General features: G+C 40.2%; 1 protein-coding gene across 2 annotated transcripts in view; it reads left to right on the top strand.

Moving 5' to 3' along the window:
• Positions 1-305: 305 nt before the first annotated feature.
• Positions 306-25,878, top strand: part of LOC120536978 (tripartite motif-containing protein 16-like) — a 39,469-nt gene continuing 13,896 nt past the window's right edge. The window contains exons 1-6 of one of the 2 annotated variants that reach the window (XM_039765560.1): positions 306-701; positions 3,011-3,106; positions 4,476-4,709; positions 4,849-5,008; positions 9,424-9,489; positions 16,761-17,607. In XM_039765560.1, coding sequence (XP_039621494.1) covers positions 327-701; positions 3,011-3,106; positions 4,476-4,709; positions 4,849-5,008; positions 9,424-9,489; positions 16,761-17,311 — 1,482 coding nt within the window. In that variant the 5' untranslated portion in view covers positions 306-326 and the 3' untranslated portion in view covers positions 17,312-17,607. Of the gene's footprint in view, positions 702-3,010; positions 3,107-4,475; positions 4,710-4,848; positions 5,009-9,423; positions 9,490-16,760; positions 17,608-25,878 lie in introns of those variants that run through there. The other variant, XR_005635240.1, reaches the window with a different exon arrangement.

The raw sequence follows: 25,878 nt of genomic DNA, 5'->3' as shown, positions 1-25,878 counted from the left end.
GCATTTAAAACATTTACAGAAATTCCAGAATCTTCCATGAACATCTCTCCCACCACACCCCTCATTCCAGTTATTGACAAAGGTGTTTTACTTTCATTTCTGCAAAGATTACCTTGGTTACTTAATATAATAGGCAAGAGGACATAAATGACATAATTGTTTTGCAGGATCAGTGTGTCTGCTCAGTTTTTTTGGAAGATCCCGTAGGTTTTCCCTCCCTTCTGGGTTCTGTTTCTTAATAAGAGAGCTGGTTGTGTGCAGTTGGAAGTCATTTACCCTACGGTGTAGAAGATCTTAACAGAAAACCCGATCTGTGGAGAAACACCATGCAGGCTGAAGACACAGACAAGATGAACACAAAGAAAAGCACCAAAGCTCCCCCTCAGAGTGAAGCTGTACTTGAAACCATCACTTGTGAGGCCTGCACCGGCAAGAGGCTCAGAGCCGTGAAGTCCTGCATTGACTGCCAGGCTTCATTCTGTGAGACTCACATCCAGCCCCATCATCACATTGCTGCCTGGAAGGACCACAAGTTGATTGAACCAAATGAAAACCTGCAGCAGACATTCTGTGTGAAACACAACAAACGTCTGGAAATTTTTTGCAAAACTGATCAAGTGTGTCTCTGCATTAAGTGTTTTATGGATGAACATCGGACACATGACATAGTCGAACTGGAGAAAGAGAGAGCAGAGAAACAGGTCTGATTTTAAAGGATAATATACTTTACAGTTTTGAACGGATTAAAACAGCAATGGAGTAAATTGGCAATTCACTATTTTAATGGTATCATAGTAATATCATGATAATTTATATCATATTTATTGGAAAATGTGCTGGGTTCTCACATAGGTTCTTATGTTTACATAATGCTGTGCTTTTTTGCAATGAGATTTTTTCACTTTTTGTGTGTTGTTCTACTGTAAGGTGTGATTGTGGTGGCAAAGGTCCAGAAGGATGGTTTGGAATACTGGCCTGGCCATTGTTTGTGTTTGATTTGTACGTTCTGTCCTGGCTAATGTGGGCTTTTCTTTGGATTCTCTAATATCCTTCCTTACAAATCCTAAAAGATGCATTTTAAGTTGACTATAATTGACTTGGTTTAAATGAGTGAACCCTATGTGAGAGCTGCACCTTCAAGGACTGATTCCCAATTGCACCTAAAGATGTTGGGATAGGAGACAGCATGCCAAAATCCCGTACAAAAATAAGTAGGTTTAAAAAAAATGAATGCATGTGTCAAAATAATATTAATAATAACACTAATGAATTAATAAAGAATGGCACTGTGCTGCCGTGCTTAGTGCTACTGCCTTAGAAAATTTGAATTCCAAATTCCTGGTCCCACTATTATCTGTATGGAGACAACACATTTTCAGCAGAGGATTGTTTCCAGGTCTTCTCGTTTTGTCCAACATTATGACGATATTAAGTCTGGAGTGCTTGAAGCATCTAAATTAGTCTTGCATTAGTGAACTTAGACGAGTGTGTGAATCACTCCTGTGTCCTTACAGAAACACAACTTTTCCAATAAAAAAAGGGAAACTGCTATCAAAAAATGCGCACTTTTACACAGGGTATGCAAAAGTGTAGAGAAAAGTGCCACATCTATCCATCCATCCATTATCCAACCCGTTATATCCTAACTACAGGGTCTCAACATAATGTTATACATAATTTCTTAGTAAAATCTTTGATTTAGAGTAGATTTCTGCAATTAAAAATTCAATACTATTTACATATATATATATATATATATATATATATATATATATATATATATTTATATATATATATATATATGACCGACTCTCACATGATCAAAGTTTTGGGGCTTTCCCTTGCCCCTTATAAACAAGAATGAAAACAGGACAAAAGTATTCTGAGGTGAAATAACATAACGTTCCACTAGGTGGCACTCCAGGACTGCAAATGAATAAAAAAGTTCAACAAAGCGACTCAAACAATGATAGATGTGTAAGGCTATACAGGAGCTCTGCGGTGGGCTGGCAACCTGCCTGGGGTTTGTTTCCTGCCTTACGCCCCCAGTTGCCAACCCCCGTGACCCTGTAGTTAGGATCTAGTGGGTTGGATAATGGATGGATGGATGGATATACAGGAGTTTTTCTGACTATTCTATTCTGACTTCCATCTTCCATCCATTAACCAACCCGCTATATCCTAACACAGGGTCACGGGGGTCTGCTGGAGCCAATCCCAGGCAACACCGGGCGCAAGGCAGGAACAAACCCCGGGAAGGGCGCCAGCCCACCGCAGTATATATATAGCAAATGTCTGTAATATGGTTTGCATATGTGTAGCTGGACACATTTTCCTCTGATGATGATTCCTGGTATGAGTATATAGGAACATCACAATGTGGTTAGAAGAAAGGACCCCCAGTCTCTAATTTACACACATACAAGTCTACCCAGACACACATTTAAATGGGATTCAGTGCAAGTAAAATTCAAGGCTAATACTAAAAGTGTCAGAGGGCTGGCTGAAACGTGGCCGTCCAATGAAAACTCCATTAACAGACATTTGGACTTAAACCCAGCATATGCAGGCCTGAAAAGAAGAACATGCAAATAAGACATAAGACTTTGTGACCAGCACCCTCCGCACCCCACCTCATTAATCAGACACCCCCCAAACAACATCCCGTCCCTCCTTACTTGCTATATTTTGCATTGGAATCCTGTAAGTCTAATCATTTTTCTCTGATGATGATTCCTGGTAGGAGTTGAAAGTGTAGGAATAAATAAAAAAAACATCTATTTTATAATATGTCATTCTTTTTCGACCTTTGTGGGTTTCCAGCTATATGCAGTTTAAATGTCACTTGTCCAGAGTAGTGTTACTGGATTGTGCTAAAGCTTCCTGTCACGCTGAAACAGATTATGTAGTGTTCACATTAATTAATAAATTATTAATGGATTCACATCTGTTGTAGGATGTACAGAACTAACTTAAATCTGAAAAACTTCAAGTCTGGCATTTCTTTTAGGCATATTTGCTGAGGACATGGACAGCAGTTAAGAAGAAAACAGGAAATAGCGAGAAAATACTACAACAGATTACAGAGGCTGTGGAAGAAACTAAAGTAAGTCTGAATATAAAAATTCTTCACTTAAATATCGACAGAAAATGTTTTATGTTGATTATATGTACTGTTACAGCATAAGAGTTCACATTAAAAATACTGAATGCATAAATATGTGGACAAATCTTTTGTCATGCAGAAAATTATGATGACTTTCAAGGGGATTAAATGCTTTTGCATGTCACCGTATTTGAAAAAAGACCCATTATATATTAATTCATCATATGCAGTATATTAAAGTATGGGAGGTAAAACAGAAGCAAACACAGATATCTAGCAGACTTCTTTTACAATAACATTAATACATTCTTGAAAGAAACTTTGCAGTAACCCACACAAGAAAATTGGATTTTTCCAACTTTAGATAATACAGTATAAAACATTTCAAACTCACTGAGTTCTGGAGAGCAGGCGGCATGGTGGCACAGTGATAGCGCTGCTGCCTCGCAGTTAGGAGACCTGAGTTCACTTCCCGGGTCCTCCCTGTGTGGAGTATGCATGTTCTCCCTGTGTCTGCGTGGGTGTCCTCCCACAGTCTAAAGATCTTGTGTGTGTGTGTGTGTGTGTGTGTGTGCTCTGCAGTGGGCTGGTGCCCTGCCTTGCGCCCTGACTTGGCTGTGATTGGCTCCAGCAGACCCCCATGTCCAAGTAGTTAGGATATAGCAGGTTGGATAATGGATGGATGAGTTCTGGAAAGTGCATTAGTAATCTTTCCATTGAATAAAATAAACTGTTGTGCTAACAATGTACTGTTAGAAATCGTTATCTGAATTTCCCCTTGGGATTAATAAAGTTTCTATCTATCTATCTATCTATCTATCTATCTATCTATCTATCTATCTATCTATCTATCTATCTATCTATCTATCTATCTATCTATCTATCTATCTATTATATAGTACATTTCATGAATCTATCTATCTATCTATCTATCTATCTATCTATCTATCTATCTATCTATTATATAGTACATTTCATGAATCTATCTATCTATCTATCTATCTATCTATCTATCTATCTATCTATTATATAGTACATTTCATGAATCTATCTATCTATCTATCTATCTATCTATCTATCTATCTATCTATCTATCTATCTATCTAACAGTAATTCTTCTCTTATCTGTACAGTGCCATAACTCCATCTATTGTATCTAAGCATCAGTGGTCCTTAATGCATAAACCTATAGATAGATAGATAGATAGATAGATAGATAGATAGATAGATAGATAGATAGATAGATAGATAGATAGATAGATAGATCTAAATAATAAACAAATTAATTCTCAGATTAATATAAGTGTCATTTGCTTTCAAAATAGTAAAATGTGATGACTCCACAGGATTTTTGTCTTCCTCCATTCAGCTCTCTGCTAACAAGGAAGTACAAGAAAGTGAGAACAGCTTTGCCGGTCTGATTGCCATCCTTGCGAAAATGTGCAATAATGTAACAGAGCAGATCAGACAGCAGGAGAAAAAAGAAGTTGAAAAAGCTAAGAGAGCCATGAAACAATTGGAGAAGGAGATTGAGAACATGAAGAGGAAAAGTGCAGACATGACTGAGCTTTTAAAGACAGATGACTACACGCACTTCTTCAAGGTGAGAGAATCCTGATTCATGGCCGGGGAGTGTGGTACCTGAGTATGTTAAGAGATTAACTCTGACACAAGGTCTCTTTGCACTGCCTTCTTATCCTAATCTATTTTCTCCTTCAATCCTCTTTTCTTTTTGGAGGCAGACTGTATCATCTTTATGTGTTCCTCTTGATGGTAAAGCCTCACCCAAAATTAAATTCAGTCGACAGTTCTCTTCTGAGATCCTAAGGATGGAGATATCATATTTGAAAGAGCATCTCATGAAGATTAGTGAGTGGAAAATGAAGCAACTGTCACTATCAGGTACAGTTTTTGTCTGAGTGATTACAATTACACAACAAAATTTTAAGTGTTAAAGTGTTAAATGCATATACATGGAAAGAGTGTTTCCATAAGCAGAAACATCTTTTTTTCATCATTCCTTGACATTGCCAAGGGGTACGCTCCTTGTGTTTTTTTTTTTTGTTTATTTTTTATATATTGGAAACTAGGATAGTTGCTTTTGAGAAAATTTCTAATTTGTAAGTAGAAGAAAGATTATTTTGTTGGTAGATTACATTTGCAGCTTTATGGTTCTAAAGATGCAAACGCAATATCAATACAGAGATCGTTAAAGGTCACACCCTCAAGCATTTTCCATAGTTTGTGTGCTGCATAGGTTACGGATAGCTGAAATGTGTGATTATCATGTATAGGGCAACAGAAAAAAGCTTCACTGCCTTACATTGGCTCCATATTTTTAGAAAATTGAGAAACATGTATATATACAGGTATATATATATATTGTAAGGGATGGCTGGCAACCTAACCCAGCCAGAATGCCCAAGAGCCTCCCCGAGAATGCTAGATGGCAACTCCCTTGGATATCAGATGTGCCCCACAGAGCCCCATGGGACTTGGAGTTCCATAGCGCAACCCTGTTGGGTACCGTGGGTGCCTCCAGGGGGGTGCTATGAAAGTGGAGGAGCCGTATGGCATGAAGTTTCCACCTAACCCATACCATGTGGGCGGAATTGCAGAAGCTCTGGGTATAAGAGGACTTGACTGGCCTCACAGGGACAAGCCAGAGTCAGGAGGAAGGTGGACGAAGCTTGCTGGGGGGAGCGGAGGAGAAAGAAACAGGGAGAGAAGTATACCTGTGTGCTGTGCCAATTGTTTACTTGTGGTTATGGTGGTGAGAAATGCTGTGAGAAGAGTTTTCCTCCCAATAAATCTCTGTGCTTTAAACTTGTGCACTGCATCTGTTGTGTTGGGTTTGAGGAGCAGCAGTGCCCTCTAGTGTCCACTATATATATATAAGCCTGTGTAAGCCATTGCTGTAAAAAGCCTGGGCTCCTAGGAACCATGAATTCTGGCATTTCAATCAATCAATCACATCGGCTGTGTATTAGCGGCTAAGTGAGGTTCTCTTTCCTCTGAGGTTTTGTTTTGCCGATGTGTCGCCTCTCTTGTCTATCAGTGGTTAAGCGAATTTCCCTCTCCTCTGAGATTTTAGATAGATAGATAGATAGATAGATAGATAGATAGATAGATAGATTTTAGTATAGTAGGCAAGGATAGATAGATAGATAGATAGATAGATAGATAGATAGATAGATAGATAGATAGATAGATTTTCAACATATGAAGAATGCTGTAATTTGGTTAGAAAAAACAGGTCCACCATTAAAATGTGTTTCCAGACAACATATGGCAGTATGCGCAATTTTGATTTGGTTACTTAACTATCGTTCATTGAAAAATAAAGTTGTTTTACTATTTGATTTCTTGCTATGGTTGCATGGTAGTTATTAGCACTTGTGCCCCCCCAGCTCAGTTCAGTTCAGATCCTGCCTGTGTCTCTTTCTGTGTGAAGTTTGCCGACTTTTCTTTTTAGAGAACACATATTGTGTACCGTGTTCTAGGGGCGTGGTCTCCGGGGTCGTGACCTTGAATTAATCAGCGAATGACATAAAGTGTCAGCTTTTTGCTCTGAGACTTAGGTGATCTGCAGATAAAATTCTTATTTTCAATTTGACTTATTGATAGATGGAGATAGATAGATACTTTATTAATCCCAAGGGGAAATTCACATAATCCAGCAGCAGTATACTGATACAAAGAAACAATATTAAATTAAATAGTAATAAAATGAAAAAATGAAAAAATAAAAATAAACAAAGCAGACAATAACTGAGTAATGTTAGCATTTACTCCCCCGGGTGGAATTGAAGAGTCGTATAGTGTGGGGGAGGAATGATCTCCTCAGTCTGTCAGTGGTGCAGGACAGTGACAAAAGTCTGTCACTGAAGCTACTCCTCTGTCTGGAGATGACACTGTTAAGTGGATGCAGTGGATTCTCCATGATTGACAGGAGTTTGCTTAGTGCCCGTCACTCTGCCACAGATGTTAAACTGTCCAACTTTACTCCTACAATAGAGCCTGCCTTCTTAACAAGTTTGTCCAGGCGTGCCCCAGCACACCACCGCGTAGAAGAGGGCACTCGCCACAACCGTCTGGTAGAACATCTGCAGCATCTTATTGCAGATGTTGAAGGACGCCAACTTTCTAAGAAAGTATAGTCGGCTCTGACCTTTCTTACATAGAGCATCAGTATTGGCAGTCCAGTCTAATTTGTCATCTACCTGCACTCCCAGATATTTAAAGGTCTGCACCCTCTGCACACAGTCACCTCTGATGATCACAGGGTCCATGAGGGGCCTGGGCCTCCTAAAATCCACCACCAGCTCCTTGGTCTTGTTGGTGTTAAGATGTAAGTGGTTTGAGTCGCACCATTTAACAAAGTCTTTGATTAGCTTCCTGTACTCCTCCTTCTGCCCACTCCTGATGCAGCCCACAATAGCAGTGTCATCAGCGAACTTTTGCACGTGGCAGGACTCCGAGTCGTATTGGAAGTCTGATGTATATAGATTGAAAGGACCGGAGAAAGTACAGTCCCCTGCGGCGCCCCTGTATTGCTGCACACGATGTCAGACCTGCAGTTCCCAAGACGCACATATTGAAGTCTGTCTGTAAGATAGTCCACGATCCATGCCACCAGGTGTGTCTACTCCCATCTCAGTCAGCTTGTCCCTAAGGAGCAGAGGTTGGATGGTGTTGAAGATGCTAGAGAAGTCCAAAAACATTATTCTTACAGCACCACTGCCTCTGTCCAAGTGGGAGAGGAATCGGTGTAGCATATAGATGATGGCATCCTCTGCTCCTACCTTCTCCTGGTATGCGAACTGCAGAGGGTCGAGGACGTGGCGGACCTGTGGCCTCAGGTGGTGAAGCAGCAGCCGCTCCATGGTCTTCATCAGATGCGACGTCAGAGCAACAGGCCGGAAGTCATTCAGCTCACTAGGATGTGATACCTTTGGGACTGGGGTGATACAAGATGTTTTCCAAAGCCTTGGGACTCTCCCCTTTTCCAGGCTCAGGTTGAAGATGTGCTGTAGAGGACTCCCCAGCTCCAGCGCACAGGCCTTCAGCAGTCGTGGCGATACACCATCTGGACCCGCTGCTTTGCTGGCACGAAGTCTTCTCAGCTCTCTGCTCACATGGGCTGCTATAATTGTGGGTGGGGATGTCTCACCTATGCTGGTATCAACAGAAGGATGGTTAAAGGATGCAGTACTCTGAGGTGAGAGTGGGTTAGGGTGATCAAACCTATTAAAGAAGTTGTTCATTTGGTTTGCTCTCTCCATGTCTTGTCCTGATGGTGGCACCCTGCTTCGAGCTGCAGCCAGTGATGATCTTCATCCCATCCCACACTTCCTTCATGCTGTTATTCTGCAACTTCTGCTCCAGCTTTCTCCTGTACTGCTCTTTCGTCGCCCTGAGCTGGACTCGAAGTTCCTTCTGCACACGCTTGAACTCAAGCTGATCACCGTTTTTTGTTTTGCCAATGTGTTGCCTCACTTGTGCATTAGCAGCTAAGCGGGTTTCTCTCTCCTCTGAGGTTTCGTTTTGCCGATGTGTCACCTCTCTTGTCTATCAGTGGCTAAGCAAGGTTCTCTTTTCTTGGTGTTTTCACTTTGGTGACAGTGTCACTTTCTTTGAGCTTCATGCTGTAGCCTCACACTTCCGGGCCGGACAGACAGACAGACACACTTCCAAATGCAGATGTTTATAGATAAGATGTCTTATAACCTCAAATTTAATATCACAATGAATCATGTAACAAAATTATTTTAGTTATTAGTAGATGGAATAAAATTGTACTATTATTCTATACTACACTACTTGCATTAGGTTTTATTTTTCTCAAAAGGAAGAATCCTGGCCCATCCTGTATAACTTAGTGAAAAATGTGATGTTATGGAAAAAATGTAATTCTCTTTATGAGAGAATTTTTGATTTTTTAAAGATCTTTGCAATGTAAAGTAAACATGCTGGGCCTCTGGTCAACCTTCTTATTTGGTTTGGTGTATTGTGTGATACAAAGAGTCTTTTTAGATTGGACCGTCAATTCATATTGCTCTCTGTGTCAGTTTGGGATGGAAAGCTGAATTGTGTAAATAGATTTCACAGCTTATTATTATATTTTTCTATGTTATTTTCCTTTTTTTTTATTTAATTGTGTTCTACCACAATGTTTTATTTCCAAATAAAATACATTTTTAAAACAAACTGTACATATTTTGAAAGAGGAGAGTGATATTAGCTAGTAATATGAAGCATGTTAATGGTGAGTCATGGTTTACAATTGTATTTTCATTCTTTCTATTTCCAATCAGCAAGTGACACCCCTATTTACATCCTGGTATCTTCTGATCAAAAGGAAAGGCTGGAATTATTGCAATGTAAGGATTTTACTTTTTATGTTCAATGCCATCCAGTGATTATATTTTGTTGGTTAGTGACATATTAAACTATTGGCTTAATTTGCATGCACAATCAGTTTCTCATTTGAATTTTCTGTTCATTAAACTCAGTCAGGCAATAGTATATGGTATTTAGCAACATCACAGGGACTATTACATGAATTAAAATGAATGGAGAAATACATTTATGGGCAATGCTTTAAAGCCATAAGAACTGTTTACCAAATATCTTAGGTCAGGGGTCTCCAACTCCAGTCCTGGAGAGCTATTGTGGCTGCAGGTTTTCATTCTAACCCTTTTCTTAATTAGTGACCAGATTTTGCTGCTAATTAATTCTTTGCCTTAATTTTAAAAGACTCAGGCCCCTTAATTATTTATTTTTTCCTTTATTAGCAACCAAACAAAATTAAGACACAGAATGAACCAACACATAAACAAAAAACTGCGTCCATCACATAATAACTCAAAATAAAGAAAGGTGAAGGCCTCAGTAATGTTGATCTGCTCAGGTCCATAAAACATTTTGACATTGCCCTTAAAAAACAAAATCAACAGTTTTGGAAATGTCTGCCATGGGAGAATGAGCACCATGGAATTCAATAATGGGTTTAATTAGCAACGCGAATTGGCTTCAAATTAAGAAACTGAATGAAGTGAAGTTGGTTGGAGTTTGAGGCCCCAACTTAGTTGGTCATCTGTTGGCTCACTTCACATCAAATTTATGTTTAGGTGCCGTAAGGAAAAAAGAATCAATTCAGTGGTCAGAGTATCAAGAAAAGTCAATTAAAATAAAGAGAAATAGTTAATTAGCAGCAAAAACTGTCCACTAATTAAGAAAAGAGTTAGAAGGAAAACTTGCAGCCACAGTAGCTCATCAGGAATCGAGTTGCAGACCCCTGCTTTAGGTGATCCATCATGTTCATCATTTACAAAAGCTTTAGAAAACAGATCCTTCAATTTCTATATTTAAAAAAGAGAGAATTCAATTTGCACTTGGGCTCTCAGGGTATACATTTAGGTTACCCTTACTGTTCAATTTATCTGTGTTTATTATCAACATGGGGCTATACATAATCATCTTATCTTCTCAAGCAGAATGTGTACAGTAAGTGCCTTAGAGAGTCGGGCACTATGGCGGTGCCCAGCCTGCATTTCACCGTCCCCAATGCCCTGTGGCTGATACCTCTTTGAAAGCAGGGCTTTTCATGAAAGTAAATGACATGAAGTGTGAAGTGGTAGAGCAGGTAGTGCTTAGTTTTAAGAGTTGATCTAATTTTATAGTCATTTCATGTTGCTGCATAAGTGAGAGTAATGATATGATTAAAAGATGATAAAACAGGCCAAAACTACACATTTGCGAATCATGTAAAAGTGCAATAGTGATATAATTAAAAGACAAGTATTGAGTTAACATCAAACCCACTAGAGCACGGGTGTCGAACTCCAGTCCTCGAGGGCCGCAGTGGCTGCATGTTTTCATTCTAACCATCTTCTTCATTAGTGAGCCATTTTTACTGCTAATGAACTTCTTTTGCTTTAGTTTTAATTAACTTGACTCAGGCCCCTCAGTAGTCTCTTTTTCCTTAATTAGTAGCCAAACAATAATGAGACATCAAACAAGCCACCATATGACTGGCTAACCTGTGCCCATCACACAATATCTGAAAATAAAGAAAGGTGAAGGTCTCAGTAAGGTTGATCTCTCAGGTCACCAAAGCATTTTGATGGTGTTCTCAGAAAAAACAGAAAAATCAACAGATTTGGAAATATCTGCTGTGGCAGAATGAGAGCAGCAACAAGCCATTGAATTAAATGACGGGCTTAATTAACAGCAAGAATCAGCTTCTTATTAAGAGACTGGTTGGAGTGAAATTGGTTGGAGTTTGAAATCCTAGTTTAGCTGGACATCTGTTGGCTCTTTTCACGTCTCATTTCTGTTTGGCTGTTAATGAAGAAATAAATCAATTCAGAGGACTGAATCCTTAAAAACAGGGCTATTGAAATGAAGGGAAAAGGAGGTAATTAGCAGTGAAAACTCCTCACTGATTTGGGAAAAAGGGTTAGAATGAAAACCTGTAGCCACTGCGGCCTGGAGTTTGACACCCCTGCACTAACATTGGCCAAAATTACAGATCAGACCCTAAGCAAAAATTCAGTATTCAACCAAAGAACAAAATTTTACATGAGACTCAACAACTGATGCATCATAATAATAATACTTTTTTGCATTTATGTGAACTTTACATGAGATTTCCAGATTAATAATTGAAAGATACATAAAACATGAAAAAAATAACTATGTTGTGAAAAATGCAATACAGCGCAGACTGCAGTTTTGAGTTTGGCCTCTTATGATTAGTTTGTCAGCATAATCCCCGTGAACATTAATAGACGTGCTGTAACATTCACAGTTCGTCTCTATGGATGGCAGATAAAAGGTTTTGTCTTGCTTGCTTGTATCTGACTGAACGTCATGTTTGGCTTAGTCCATCCTTTGGAGATCACCCCCCTCCAGACTGGGGAAGACTTGCCAGTCACCCTTTTGGCCTGGCCATGTGTGACAAGAAACGACAACAGTTATTTATATAGCACATTTTTATACAAAGCTGACATGGCTTAAAGTGCTTTACAAGATGTGAAAGAGAAAGCTGCAAGAAAAAAAAAACCAAATAACATTAGGTAAGAATATTAATAACCACTGTAACTAGCTTATTATTTACAGTATATTCTTGTAAAAATAACATATATTACTCTGTCAGAAGGTGTGACGAGGACCAAGTGATGAAACATTTATAAACTAGAAATAAATCGAAACTATAAGCCTAAACCTAAAACAACAAAGAATAATTATTAACCTGAAATCAAGGTCAGAGAGAGAAACTATAGAACTGGAAACCAGAAAGTTGTGCTTCACTTTTATGAGTTTTAATCCTGATACCAACTCACGATGTGCGGGATTAAAAGGGTTAAGCTGAAGACACAAGGCGTGGCACCGTGCTAAATAACTTCCATGTGCTACGTAAATAATAACATGGCAATGCCCCATTGTTAAACAAAATATTGTCACGCTACCATGAATAATTAATTTTTACTGTACAGTACATTTAGGAAACATGCAATTATGAGGAAACCACACAGAACTGTGCTAGGGAAAAAGCAGCCAAAATGCCCAGGTATAACCTCAAAGTGCACAATTTATAACACATTTATATATATATATATATATATATATATATATATATATTGTGACAGATAGGGGGCGCTGTCGTCCCCTTGAACCCTCAGACCAGACGCCAGACACCAGATAAAAGTCTAACTATTATTTATTTTATAATAATAATGTGCACCCTCCACTCCACAATACTCATATAATAACCAATACAATACAATAACCAATAATCAATCCTCTTACTCCCAGACACGTTGCCACCCTTCCTCCCAACTCAGCTCGCCCGTCTGGGATCTCTCACAGTCCTTTATAGTCCATGACCCGGAAGTGCTTCTGAACCCTCAGTCCATGTGACTTCCTAGCACTTTCGGGTCAGATCCGGGTTCATCCCGGAAGTACATCATATGCCCTGTCGCTGTAACTAAGACGTACTTCCAGATTATAGGGCAAATAGTCCCTGAGCCTCCCTGCAGCATCCTTTGGTGGCCTCCAGGGTATCCAGCAGGGCTGTGAGGGAAAACTCCAATGTCCATGATTCCTTGCTGGCATTCGGGGCACCTCCATGTTGCAGGGAGGGCTCCATCTAGAGGCCTGGGGTATTGGCCAGGATGACTGGTCAGCCATAGTCCACAATACCACCACTAGGTGGCGTACCAGCCACCCAATCCAACACAGACAGACACAAGAGGCACACTGACAGAACTCACACTTTTTATTTCTCCTTTGCTTCTTACAGCACACACAGTGCACAAATCACCATCAAAACTCAGTCCTTATCCTTTTCTCTCTGTTTCTTCTCTTTCCTTTTGCCACTTCCACTCCTTTCCTGCAAGCTCTGTTCTCTACCTCCCAATTCCGGCTCCTCGAATGGAGTGAGACGGCCTCTTTTATGTTGCACCCGGATGTACTCCAGGTGCATTTGGTTCCTCTTCCGGCAGCACTTCCTGGCATGGTGGGAGTGCTGCAGTCCATGGCTCTGGAATGATCTGGGCGCCCCCTGGCGGAGGCCACAAGCCTCAACGGGGTTGAGCTTCCAAGCTCCATTCCCGTGGCCCCGAAGCTGCCCTCTTGCATCCCAGGGGAGATAATGCCTCTCTCCCAGTCCTTAAATTCTGCAGGTGTCCCAGCCGTCCATCGTTATATATATATATATATATATATATATATATATATATATATATATATATATATATATTGTGGCAGTAGGGGCAGTAGTGCACCCTTGAACCCTCAGGTATGACTCCAAACACCAGGTAAAAGTCTACGACCGTTTTATTTTCTTTTTTCACAGTGCACCAAGCACCTCCCACACTACTCATAAATCTCACAACAAATAAACTCAATAACCTCTCCTCCTCGCCCAGACACTTTGCTCCTCTCCCACCCAGCACAGCTCAGTGTCTGGACTGAGGCACGGTCCTTTATAGCCCCTGACCGGAGGTGTTCCTGTCCCAGCAGTCCACAGTTCCTTATTCCTTCCGGGTCAGGGCAATCAGTCTATTACTTCAACCCGGAGCACGCCATACCTTCCTGTCACGTGACCGTGACGTACTCCCGGTCATAAGGCACAACAGAGCCCATAAGTCCCCCCACAGCGACTCCTGGTGGCCCCAAGGTATCCAGCAGGGCTGTGTATAAACACCGCAGAGTCCATAAGGCCCTGCTGGACCTCGGGGCACGATCCCGCTGTCGGGAGAGCTCCTCCTGTCGGCCTGGGGTGCGGACTGGCCTGGGAAGCCGGCAGTCTTCCACAATATATATATATATATATATATATATATATATATATATATATATATATTAAGATGAGCAGCAGCTCCAGCAATGATCCCTGAGGGATACCACTTTTAACATCAACTACTTCCGAAAAAGTTCCCCTCACTATAACCCTGTCCTTCCTGTGTTTGAGGCAATTTTGTACCCAACTACACATCATGTGTTTGACTTTGATCGCTATCCTCTCATGTGGAACCTAATCAAAAACCTCCTAAAAAACAAGGTAAATAATAACATAGGCAGGTAATTTGCTTTTGGTGCTGCCTAATACAATTCCTAGCATATTAGTAACATGACCTTCCCTACCTGAAGACGTGTGGAGTATTTTCTAATAAAGCTGCTCTAGTCATGTGCTTCCATTTACCTTGTATGATGCACATTAAGCTTACTGGTCTACAGTTTTTTTGGATCAGCTCAGTCTCCCTTTTTATACAACAGGATATCCCCAGGGTTTAGAGATTTTTGGAATATAAGCATCAAGAATTGTTTTTGTTAGAAAAGAACAGTATGAGGCCGAACACATAGACATTTTGATGAATCAGATAACCCAATAGAACCATGTAGACATCAAAAACAGTTGGATTAAATCCAGAACCCTGGGCCTGCTAAAGGAGGGAAGCAGCTGAATAAAAGTAGGATGGTATTCACGATTAAAGTTGGGGTCGTTTCTGAGACTATTCTGACACTGCCGTTGAGTGAATTGCTTCTCTTTATTATTTATTTGCAGTTACGTTATTGGAGACCATTTTAACAAACGGAGCCAGAGAGCTTTTTGTCACAACTTCGAATTAAATCGCAAAAATCTGTTTAAATCATTACTCTGACACTAGAAAGAAGTAAAGAAGAAGTCAGACTATAAGATATACCAGCTCATTTTTAGACACTGGAAACATAATAAGGATGAAAATTATATTAATGGTTGTCTCTCAGAACTGAGTTTAGGGACTCCTCTCCTGCATTAGCATGGAGACTTGAAACAAAGCATTTTGAGGGCTTCTGCCCTGTGGGGAATCCTGAGACTTCCCGGGATCCCCTCAAGGTTGCTGGATATCATGGCTGGCCTGTACACTGGTACTGTGAGTGCTGTGCAGAGTGGAGGCAGAACCTCTCTGTTTTTCCCATTTCAATCTTGGGTTTGTCAGCGGTGTGTTCTGCTCCTTCTCTGTTCAGTGCTTGCATGGACTAGGTGTTGGGCAAGGTCATGGGGTCCAGCGGCTGTGGGGCATCTTTTAGTGAAGAAAGATTCACTGATCTTGACTTTGCTAACGATGCTGTGATCTTCATGGAGTCAATGGAGGCTCAAGAGACTGAGCGAGGAGTCTGAGTGTCTGGACTTGTTCTGATAAAAACCCAAGATGAAGGCCTTTAATGACCTCTTAGGCACGGCCATCAGCAGTGTGTCTGTTTGCAGAAAGAGTGTTGAACTTGTCGAGAGGTTTACTTACCTTGGCAGTGACATTCATGTCTCTGGTGACTTCCTATGAAGTCAGTAGATGGATTGGGAGAGCTTGGGGGGTCATGAGGTCGCTGGAAAGGGGTGTGTTGCACTCCCGATATCTATGCAAAAGGACAAAGGTCCAAGTCTTTAAAGTCCTGGTGCTTCCTGTCTTGCTATATGGTTGCAAGACATGGACGCTATCCAGTGACCTGAGATGAAGACTGGACTCCTTCGGTACTGTGTCTCTTCAAAGAATCCTTGGGTACCACTGGTTTGACTTTGTGTTGAATGAGCGGTTGCTCATGGAGTCCCGAATGAGGCACATTACCTGCATTGTGCGGGAGCGTCAGTTATGGCACTATGGCCAAGTGGCGCGATTCCCTGAGAGTGGCTGGACCAGGCCAAGGGGTCGCCCACGTAACACCTGACTGTGGCAGATAGATGATCATTTCTGGGTGGTAGGAGTGGACCACATGTATGCCTTGGGGGGTTGCCAACGGGGATCCTCAGCTGTTTTGTTGTGTGGTGGGTGCGGCAACGCACCGTAGCAGTGCATGCTCCCCAACCTGACCTGACCTGGGCTGGCTGGAAACGAAAACAACCCTCTATAGCACTGATCACAAAGCAGGACCAAAGTGTATCTGAGACACCAAGTCCATTTCATGAACATACACAAACTAACCCATATTGAGCCAACTAACTGTACATTTACAATCCATCTAACAATATGTAATTGTGAGATTCCTTGGAGGAAAATCATGCAACCCAAGTAGAACATAGGAACACCCCATAGAAGGTAGGACATTGGAATCATCACATGTAGGCCTTTTAAGGAATATCATTGGTTATTCTCTTCTCTTCCCCCAGATTCCTGTCTTATAACACTGGACCCAAACACTGCACACAGACAACTAAATGTCTCTGAAGAGAATAAGAAAGTGACAGTGACGGAGAAGCAAGCAAACTATGATGACAATCCAGACAGATTTGACAACTGGTGGCAGATTCTCAGCAGGGAGGCTCTAACTGGAACTCGCTGTTACTGGGAGGTGGAGGTTTGTGGAAAAGAGGCTGAGATAGGAATCACATATAAAGGGATTGGCAGAAAAGGAGATGGTAAGGATAGTAAGCTTGGAGGTAACGACCTCTCCTGGAGCATGCGCTGCTCGAATTGTAGTTCCTCTTTATGGCACAATAACAAGAGTATAATAAGTAAAACAGCGGAAATTCACCACCGCAGAGTTGGAGTGTATCTGGACTGGTCAGCTGGCTTTCTTAAATTTTATGGTGTCACAGACAGTGCAGCCCTCCTGCACACATTCCAGACCAAATACACCGAACCGCTTTATCCAGCCTTTAGACTTCCTTATCACAACTGCAGTGTAACAATTTGCACACTTAACCAAACTGGAAAATAAGAAATATTCAAGGTTTTTGCATTTGTATAGAGATTTGTATTAATTGTGCTGGCTGGGATTGGCTCCAGCAGACACCCGTTACCCTGTGTTAGGATATAGCAGGTTGGAAAATGACTGACTGACTGTATATAAAGTTACTCTTGCTGGATAAAGATATGCTTATCGAGAAAACTAAAGAGTGAGGTTAATTACTGTTCCAAAAAAAGAAATGTGCTCCTTTGATTTCAAGGATGGTTACTTTTCTCTGTTCTCAAATGGCAATGTGTATTTAAGTTTTTTTTTTTATTTTTAATAAACTTGCGACAATTCCCAAAATTTAGTTTTTGCTTTGTCATTCTGGGGATTTGAGTTTTATTTAATGGGGAAAAAAATAATTTAAATGATTTTAGCACAAGGTTTATATTTGACTTGTTTGGCATACTCCATCCTTTGGAGATAACCCTTCAGATTGGGAGTGCTAGTCACTCTATTCTTTTAACCTGGCCATGTGTGACAAGCAACAATAGCAACAACAATAACATTTATTTATATAGCACATTTTCATACAAAGGTAACGTGGCTCAAAGTGTTTTACAAGATGTGAAAGACAAAATTTCAAGGAAAAAAAACAAGCTCAGTTAAGAATGTTAATAAAACTAGGAGGTTTACCCCCTGCTTGCTTCGCTTGCCAACCCAGCCTTTTCTGTGCTACACGCCAGCCACTTCGCGTCTGTGCCACTCATTTTGTGAAGAGGGGGGCTGAATGCACCCCAAGGAGATGCAGTTGCTCCTCCGAAACCCCCTCTTAAATGGTGATACAGTGGGAAACAAATAGTTTGTTTTTTACCTCCTCTTTGATCGATTAGCTGCTCATTGCTGCTGCTGCCATGTCACGTAATCTGCATCTTGTACCGCGCTTCGAACATTTAAAAGCCTCTACAGCAGCTGTCTTTGTCATCTATTGTGATGATGTGGGTTCTGCTCCACACTCCCATCTGCTGTTTGGGAGCCCTTTGGCCCAACACTGTTGATAATGCTACCGTGGTGAGCTAGACAGTGAGGCAACAACAAAGCAAGGGGATGATGTAACAAAAAAAATGCAAAGTGCTTTTATTTAAAATAGTCAAAACAAAAACAAAGTGTTCAATTAAATAAGTGCAGTTATTCCCAAAGTCTTTCAAAAAGAGTCATTAAATAAATAATCCAATAAAACGTGGAGGTTCTAAAATCAAAAAAAATAAAACAAAAACAATCCTTAAAACCAGAGGTTAAAACGTTCATCAGGTAGCAGTCTTTTAAAATCAACTGCAAGCCCGGTTCTCTTCTACGCTAGCGTCTCAGCTGCTTCTCGCGGTTGGCTTTGCAACAGACGAGACGCTCTCTCTGCAGCTGCCCCTTTCTCTCACACATGCAGGTCTGGAGACCTCCAGATCCTAGCTTCGGTCTGGCACTTATACTAGGCCTGAGACTTGGAATCTTGATTTCCAGGACGCCCATATCAAGGACTTCACTCCAAGCCTTCCGACTCCCGCTGCCTTCTGCGGCCAGTCGCTCCTCCTTTGGTCACTCCCGCTACATGATTGCTCAGCGACTTCTACTTCAACTCCTGGGTGACGGCCTAACACCCAGGCTTCCTCGCAGCTGCCTGCGAGCGCTCATTCGCTCGCTCGTCCAAACGCACCGTGTCTCTCCCTCTCTCTTGCACCGCCTTGCTCTCTCTCTCCTCACTGCTTCCTGCTTCCTCCGTTTCCTTCTCTTTTCATTTTTTTTTTTCGTGATCTCCTTTCCTAACCGACTCGCGCTTCTTTTATATTGACAGGGGTCCATAATGGCTGCAGCACATTAGCCACAGGAACAATCACGGATGTGGGCAGTCCCTCACCTGTGCACTAGGTGAGAAATGCCCACACCGCAGATCGCCCTGTGGCATGCTACGCCCACCACGTACCCTCACTAAACCGCCGCGAACGCGTGATTATTTATTTAAATAAACGGCCTTTGCTGAGTGAGCTGTGGACCCATAACACCACATCTACTCTTTATCTTTTATTTCTGGCCCCAGGCGTAGTTAAATCTCTTGGCACTAAGTCTCGTCTTGTAGAACATGATTTCTTGATATTTTTTACTTTTTAATTTAAAAACGGAATCTGAAAATCTAACATCACATTAAAGTTAGATAAATTCTGAAAAGAATGATACCAAACATATTGTGAGCTGGAGGGCTGATCGCACCCCAAATAGATACAGACGCCCCTGGGAAAACCACAAACCCTGAAACACTGACTACCCTCACATTGCTCCTTATCCTTGCACTATAACGTGTAATACAAGCCTCGCGCGGTACTCCACTGACTTATAAGCCTTGCGCAGCGCCTGTCAGATTTGGAATTGATTGTTTGCTTTTATCTCTCTCTGCTCCTAGCAGAACTGTCATCTCTGACTTGTCATGGAGTACGTTTAAGCTCATGTGTTTGTGGTGTTTGAATAAAAATCCTTCTTGTTTCTACAACCTCCTGTGTCTCTGTGCAAATCTGTTACCTATATATAAGTTTTAAAATAAGTCCGATTTAAAGAGTGACAAAAAAGTGACATAAAAAGTCACATAAAATCATTACATTTTTAGGCTTAGGATTTTATATATATAAAGTAGATAAAATAATTTAAAATGCTAAAGAAAAATCATTTAAATGATTTTAGCACAAGACTACAACTTCACAAAGTGTGGCAAAAGTAAAGGGGTCTGAATACTTTCTAAAGGCACTGTATATGTCCGATGTCCACAAATTTACTTCTGAATGAGTAGTCAGTAAATATTTACATTTTACATTTACATTCTAACATTGTTGTCATTAAACACTCAATTCCTCTGGCGACCAAAGACTTTGGCTGCATACTTGTCATGATGTTGGATTGTTTCACCAATGTCAGCCTTCTGTGAGAAATGGGAAAGGTTCAACTTTCTCTAAAGCTTCAAATTGACACCAAACTGTCTGAGCTGGTGCCTTCTGATTTGAAGGTTATTGATGGAGGATTTTTGTCTTCCGATTGTTAAATGTGAGTCCTATTGTCTTGTATGCATCAGTGAAGAGATCAACGATTGCCTGATGTTTTTTTTCTGAGGGAGTGCGTACCACCATATCAATAGCATATTAAGGTTCCACATTCACAATTAAGGAGGTATGCAATGAAGTCAGCTTAGATTGGTCAGATTACCACCTGTTTGGAAGATTAGCGCCACTTTAATTGGAACCTGGTTACTAATCAGGTAAAGCATCACAGCAAGAAAAACAGGGACAAGTGTTAAGGGAATTATAGAACACTACTTAATACCTGTGGCTTCGTCGTGAAGATCTCTTTTAAGAAAATGGCTGATATAAAAACATGGACTCAATTTTTTTCAGTTTTTGATTATGTACCAAGTCTGCTCTGTATACAAAAATAACACAAAAAGGAGTGAATATGTTGAGCAAGGCACTACAATACTTCTCTGTATACAATGTTAGATGTAGCACCACTAGGATTCAGAATGAATAGGGAGTGAGGTGATCTCACTCTGGATCACGACATGTAAAGCTGGCCAGGAGAAAGTTAATCGTTCCTCAGATCCACTCCCAGCTCTTTTAGAGACTGAACTTGTGCTTTATTGATAGTCATTGCAAAACACACTTTAATTGGAAAAAGGAAAGTCAGATGGTATAAGAGGAATGTGCTGTATAAAGACAGTTTCTCCCTGACCAGAGCCAGTAAAGATACCTGCTTCAATTACATTTTTGTGTAAAGCTTTTATTTTTAGTCTTGTGCCATTGCACAGTTTAGGAAGATTTAAGTTTCTCAGAAGCATAACTGGTGCTCCGATCTTCAAAATAAGTTTGTTTGGAGGACTGAGTGAATGTAAGAACTCCACTGAATAGTGTACAGCCTCTTCAGCCTCTATTACTGAGTCAATTGAATCAAATGTCATCTCATGCATATTTAGTTTTGCTAAGACAGGTATTGATTTATGTAGCTTTGTCATTTTTAGGCATTAATATAGCTCGTTTCCTTAGCCAAGATATGGAACATCACTGACCGGTATATTGGTCAGTGTATTTTAAATAGTTCAATTCACACTAACTGGGAATGTCACGTACTCTCATGGTAAAGGAATGTCCAAATTTATCTGGAAGAAGGTTTTGATGTATCGAGTGCTGTCCGGTGCCATGACGTCGTACTGTGAATTGAATTTTCTACACCAGTATGTCTCAGTTTCTTATGTGATATTGAAATTCAAAAATATTTTGCTAAAATTTTGCAACAAAATGTAAAAATTTGCACCTGTCCCATTTTTTGACCACTCTGTATAAAAGTATTTTTTTTTAAAAATTGCAAAAAATAATATAAATCAAAATAAAACTGATGCATTTTGGCATTTCTGAAAAACATAAACCATTTTTGAGATATAAAATATTTTCATAATGAAGGACTACCATATATACTCGAGGATAACTTGGGGAAAATAGACGAATCTGCCTAGGATTTTAACCTGTTTTTTAGTGGATTACTTATGGAACATTTCAACTTCCACATTTCAGTTTCATTTTATGGATTACCACATATACTTGTGTTTAAGTTCTCCTGCGGATAACTCAGGGATTGATTTTACCATATAATTTCTGGTATTTTATAATGTCGCTCGTGTAATTCGAATGTGGAAAACTCACACTATTGGTCCAAAAGATTATGATATGCTAACGCCCACCTGAGAGAGTAACCACAGAGCACACAACCTTTTTTTTCTATGTGAGTGCGGCAATGCGCTGTATCAGCATGTGCTCCTCACTTCTCTCTATCTCTCTCTATTGTGCCTACGTGACCACACGGTAATACCTGCACTATTCCGAAGCAACGTTTGCACTGTTTGGTGTTTATTGTATCTCACATCCTTATACACCTTTATGGTGAGAGCATCCCTTTTATACGATGGAGCGTTCGATCAGAAGAGAATATGAAGCTGGTTTTAAATTAAAAGTCGTTGAAGTGGCCAAAGAAATTGATCTATCTATCTATCTATCTATCTATCTATCTATCTATCTATCTATCTATCTATCTATCTATCTATCTATCTATCTATCTATCTATCTATCTATCCCTGCCAATTATACTAAAATCTATCTATCTATTATATAGTCCCTTTCATATCTATCTATCTATCTATCTATCTATCTATCTATCTATCTATCTATCTATCTATCTATCTATCTATCTATCCCTGCCTACTATACTAAAATCTTTCTATCTATCTATCTATCTATCTATCTATCTATCTATCTATCTATCCCTGCCTACTATACTAAAATCTTTCTATCTATCATTGAATCAGAATTAAAGTCTAAGATTCCAACTGTCCTTGGCTAACATGGTGCTCCTTCCCAGTGTTGTTCCAGGTGCCTGGGCTGCCCCTTTGTCACGGAGGACTTTCCATCCTATACTACACCTGTGTTTCAGGTGTGATTTAATTTAAATGGCTGATGATAGGCCTGTTGATAGTGACGACACTGATAACCTGAGATCCCCTTTAAACACCAACATGTTAATTATAGAACATTAGGGCTATGGCTTCCCACTTCCAGAACTCCACAGTTTTCTTTTCAACTACTGTATCTTCTGCTCAGCCCTTAACCTGCAATTGCTTCATCTTGGGTATGATGTTAACCTGCAAGCAGGTCCTCCGACTTACAGGGACAACTTGGGAGCTGGTGTCAGGATTGGCACTCCAGTCACTGTAAATAACCTCACATTGTTCCAGTGTGGTCCTGAGGTGTCACCTGCTGCACTCGGGTCCCAGTCCAGGTGGTGTGGTGGGTGCAGTAACACACTATCAACGCACCTGTATGTTCTTTTTCAACACTCCAACATAAATTATTAAAAACTCAGTTAAACGTGTTTTGCTGTAATTTGTATTCAACTATCCTCGTTACAATGTTGTTCTGCCATTGAGTGTATTCTATAAGTTAAAAGTAACCTAATAAAACAGAATATGTAACAGTTATGATACTTTAAAAATTAATAACAGCACACCATTTTGCCACACTCCAAATTTGACTGTTTATGAAGGCTGACCACCTAACGAGCCTGAGAAAGATAGAAATCCCCAAAATTACCAGGACTGACTAGACCTTAATATGCTTTGATGTGTGAATTGCTGGAAAATTTCCGAATGAATTCCCACAAATGTATTATTATTATTCATGCCCAATCTTGTCATCACTACTTTTAATTATAAACGGGTGAGTCCGATTTCTTCTCAGGTTGTATTTTTTTTCTTGGTGTATTCTTTTGAGTCAGATTCCAGGTCTGGAGCCTTTTAAGGTATGATGGCCATTACAGACATTAAGTGGCACACACACATTCTGCCAGTTTGTTCATTTACTTTCATTATATTTGTTTCTCAGTAGCCTTTGCATCAAAAGTCTTACTAATGCATGAACATGTGAAGGATGGATTATGAGGTACGGTGGAGTGCCGTGTTGTTTTGGCATTTTAATTTAAACCATGTAGAGTTTGTCTGCTTTAGGAATGAGGTGAGGGGTCTTCACTGTTTGTGTCATCTTTATCATAGCACATTTAACAAGACTGATGATACTGTAAACATTATATTAGAATAAGCTAGAAAATGAATAATAAAGAAAACATAAAATGCAAACAAATCATAAATTCAAAATCAAACAAAAGGCATTCTTTTGTTTATTAAAAAATGTGTTATGGTAGGGCGTGTGATACCCCTTATAGTGGGAATTAGCCACACAATTTGTAGTTTGAGACCAAACAGGAGCAGAGGGAGGGATTGGGACTCGCACAAAATATGTTACAAAAAACAATCTCGCAATTTATCTTCAAAAGTGTAATCAGTATTATGTAGGCTTTAAAACAGAAAAGAAAAAAACTAAAAATAAAAAGTAATTATATACAGTTTGACCACCAGGGTGCGTACAGCTCCCTAAATCCCGAACACAACAGACACAGACCCCGGTCTTATCACACAGCACACCTTTATTTCAGTGGGGAGGCGTTCTCCTGTTGCTCCCCACAACACAGCACAATACAAAGCACCAAGCACAATTCACTTCTTCTTCTTTTGTCTTCCTCTCTGTCTCTTGTCCTCCACCACTCCTACTCCCACAAGCTTTGTCTCCAACCTCCTGACTCCGGCTCATCCCTGTAAGGCTGGCAAGTCCTTTTATACAGGCCAACTGGGTAAGGCGGAAACCCCATGTCATTCGGCTCCTCCATTTTTACAGCATCCACTGGCAGTATCCAACAGGGCTGAGATAAAGAACTCCAAGTCCCATAGTTCCCTGTGGGAATCTGGGGCACTGCTGCAATCCAGGGGAGCTGCCATCTAGTGTTTCTGGGGGAACCTGTGCCCTAATGAGGCTGCCTTCCTCCATCCTTTCACTTCTTGGGCGTCCCGGCAGGGTTGAGCTGTCGGCCGTCTCTTACATAAAATTTTATAGTGCACTCAAAAAAGCAAACGACTATAAAAGAACACACAAAAAGGGCAGCCTTCCTGTATTCACAACACAGTCCTGGCAGAGGATCCCTGAAACAAAAATAAAGCAAAAACACTTACAAATAAAAAAGTGTATATAGAGATGGGGGACACACATAGGCAAGCCCCTTTATTGATCTGCTAATTCTTTTTTCTTTTTTTTTTGATTTTATTGATTTTATTGAAATCATACAACATTCTATACAAATAGGTCAATTATTACAGAAATAGGATCGAGAACAAATCAACCCCCACCCATGAGAAAGAGAGCTAGGCCAGAAGAGTAAAACTTAAAGCTAGTAAAAATAAGTAAATAGATTAAATAGTAAATTAATAAGTGAATAAAGATAAAGATAGATAGATAGATACATACTTTATTAATCCCAAGGGGAAATTCACATAATCCAGCAGCAGTATACTGATACAAAGAAACAATATTAAATTAAATAGTAATAAAAATGAAAAAATGAAAAAAATAAAAATAAAATTAATGTTAATGTTAACATTTACTCCCCCGGGTGGAATTGAAGAGTCGCATTGTGTGGGGGAGGATCGATCTCTTTAGTCTGTCAGTGGAGCAGGACAGTGACAAAAGTCTGCCACTGAAGCTACTCCTCTGCCTGGAAATGACACTGTTAAGTGGATGCAGTGGATTCTTCATGATTAACAGGAGTTTGCTTAGTGCCCGTCGCTCTGCCACAGATGTTAAACTGTCAAACTTTACTCCTACAATAGAGCCTGCCTTCTTAACAAGTTTGTCCAGGCGTGAGGCTTCTTTCATCTTTATGCTGCCACCCCAGCACACCACCGCGTAGAAGAGGGCATTCGCCACAACCGTCTGGTAGAACATCTGCAGCATCTAAAAAAAAAGTAAAAAAAAAAAAACAAAAAAGGGAGAGAATCTATTTCCTCGGTGCTTTAAAACCTTATTCGAAAATGTTATTGATTGAATCCTGCCAGGTTTTGAAAAAGTTCTGCACAGATCCTCTAAGTAAGAATTTGATTTTTTCCAAATTCAAATAATATAAAACATCAGTTACCCACTGACTTAGAATAGGAG

The sequence above is a fragment of the Polypterus senegalus genome, chromosome 10, assembly GCF_016835505.1.
Source record: "Polypterus senegalus isolate Bchr_013 chromosome 10, ASM1683550v1, whole genome shotgun sequence".
NCBI lineage: Eukaryota > Metazoa > Chordata > Cladistia > Polypteriformes > Polypteridae > Polypterus > Polypterus senegalus.
This window is presented reverse-complemented; position numbering and strand designations above follow the sequence as displayed.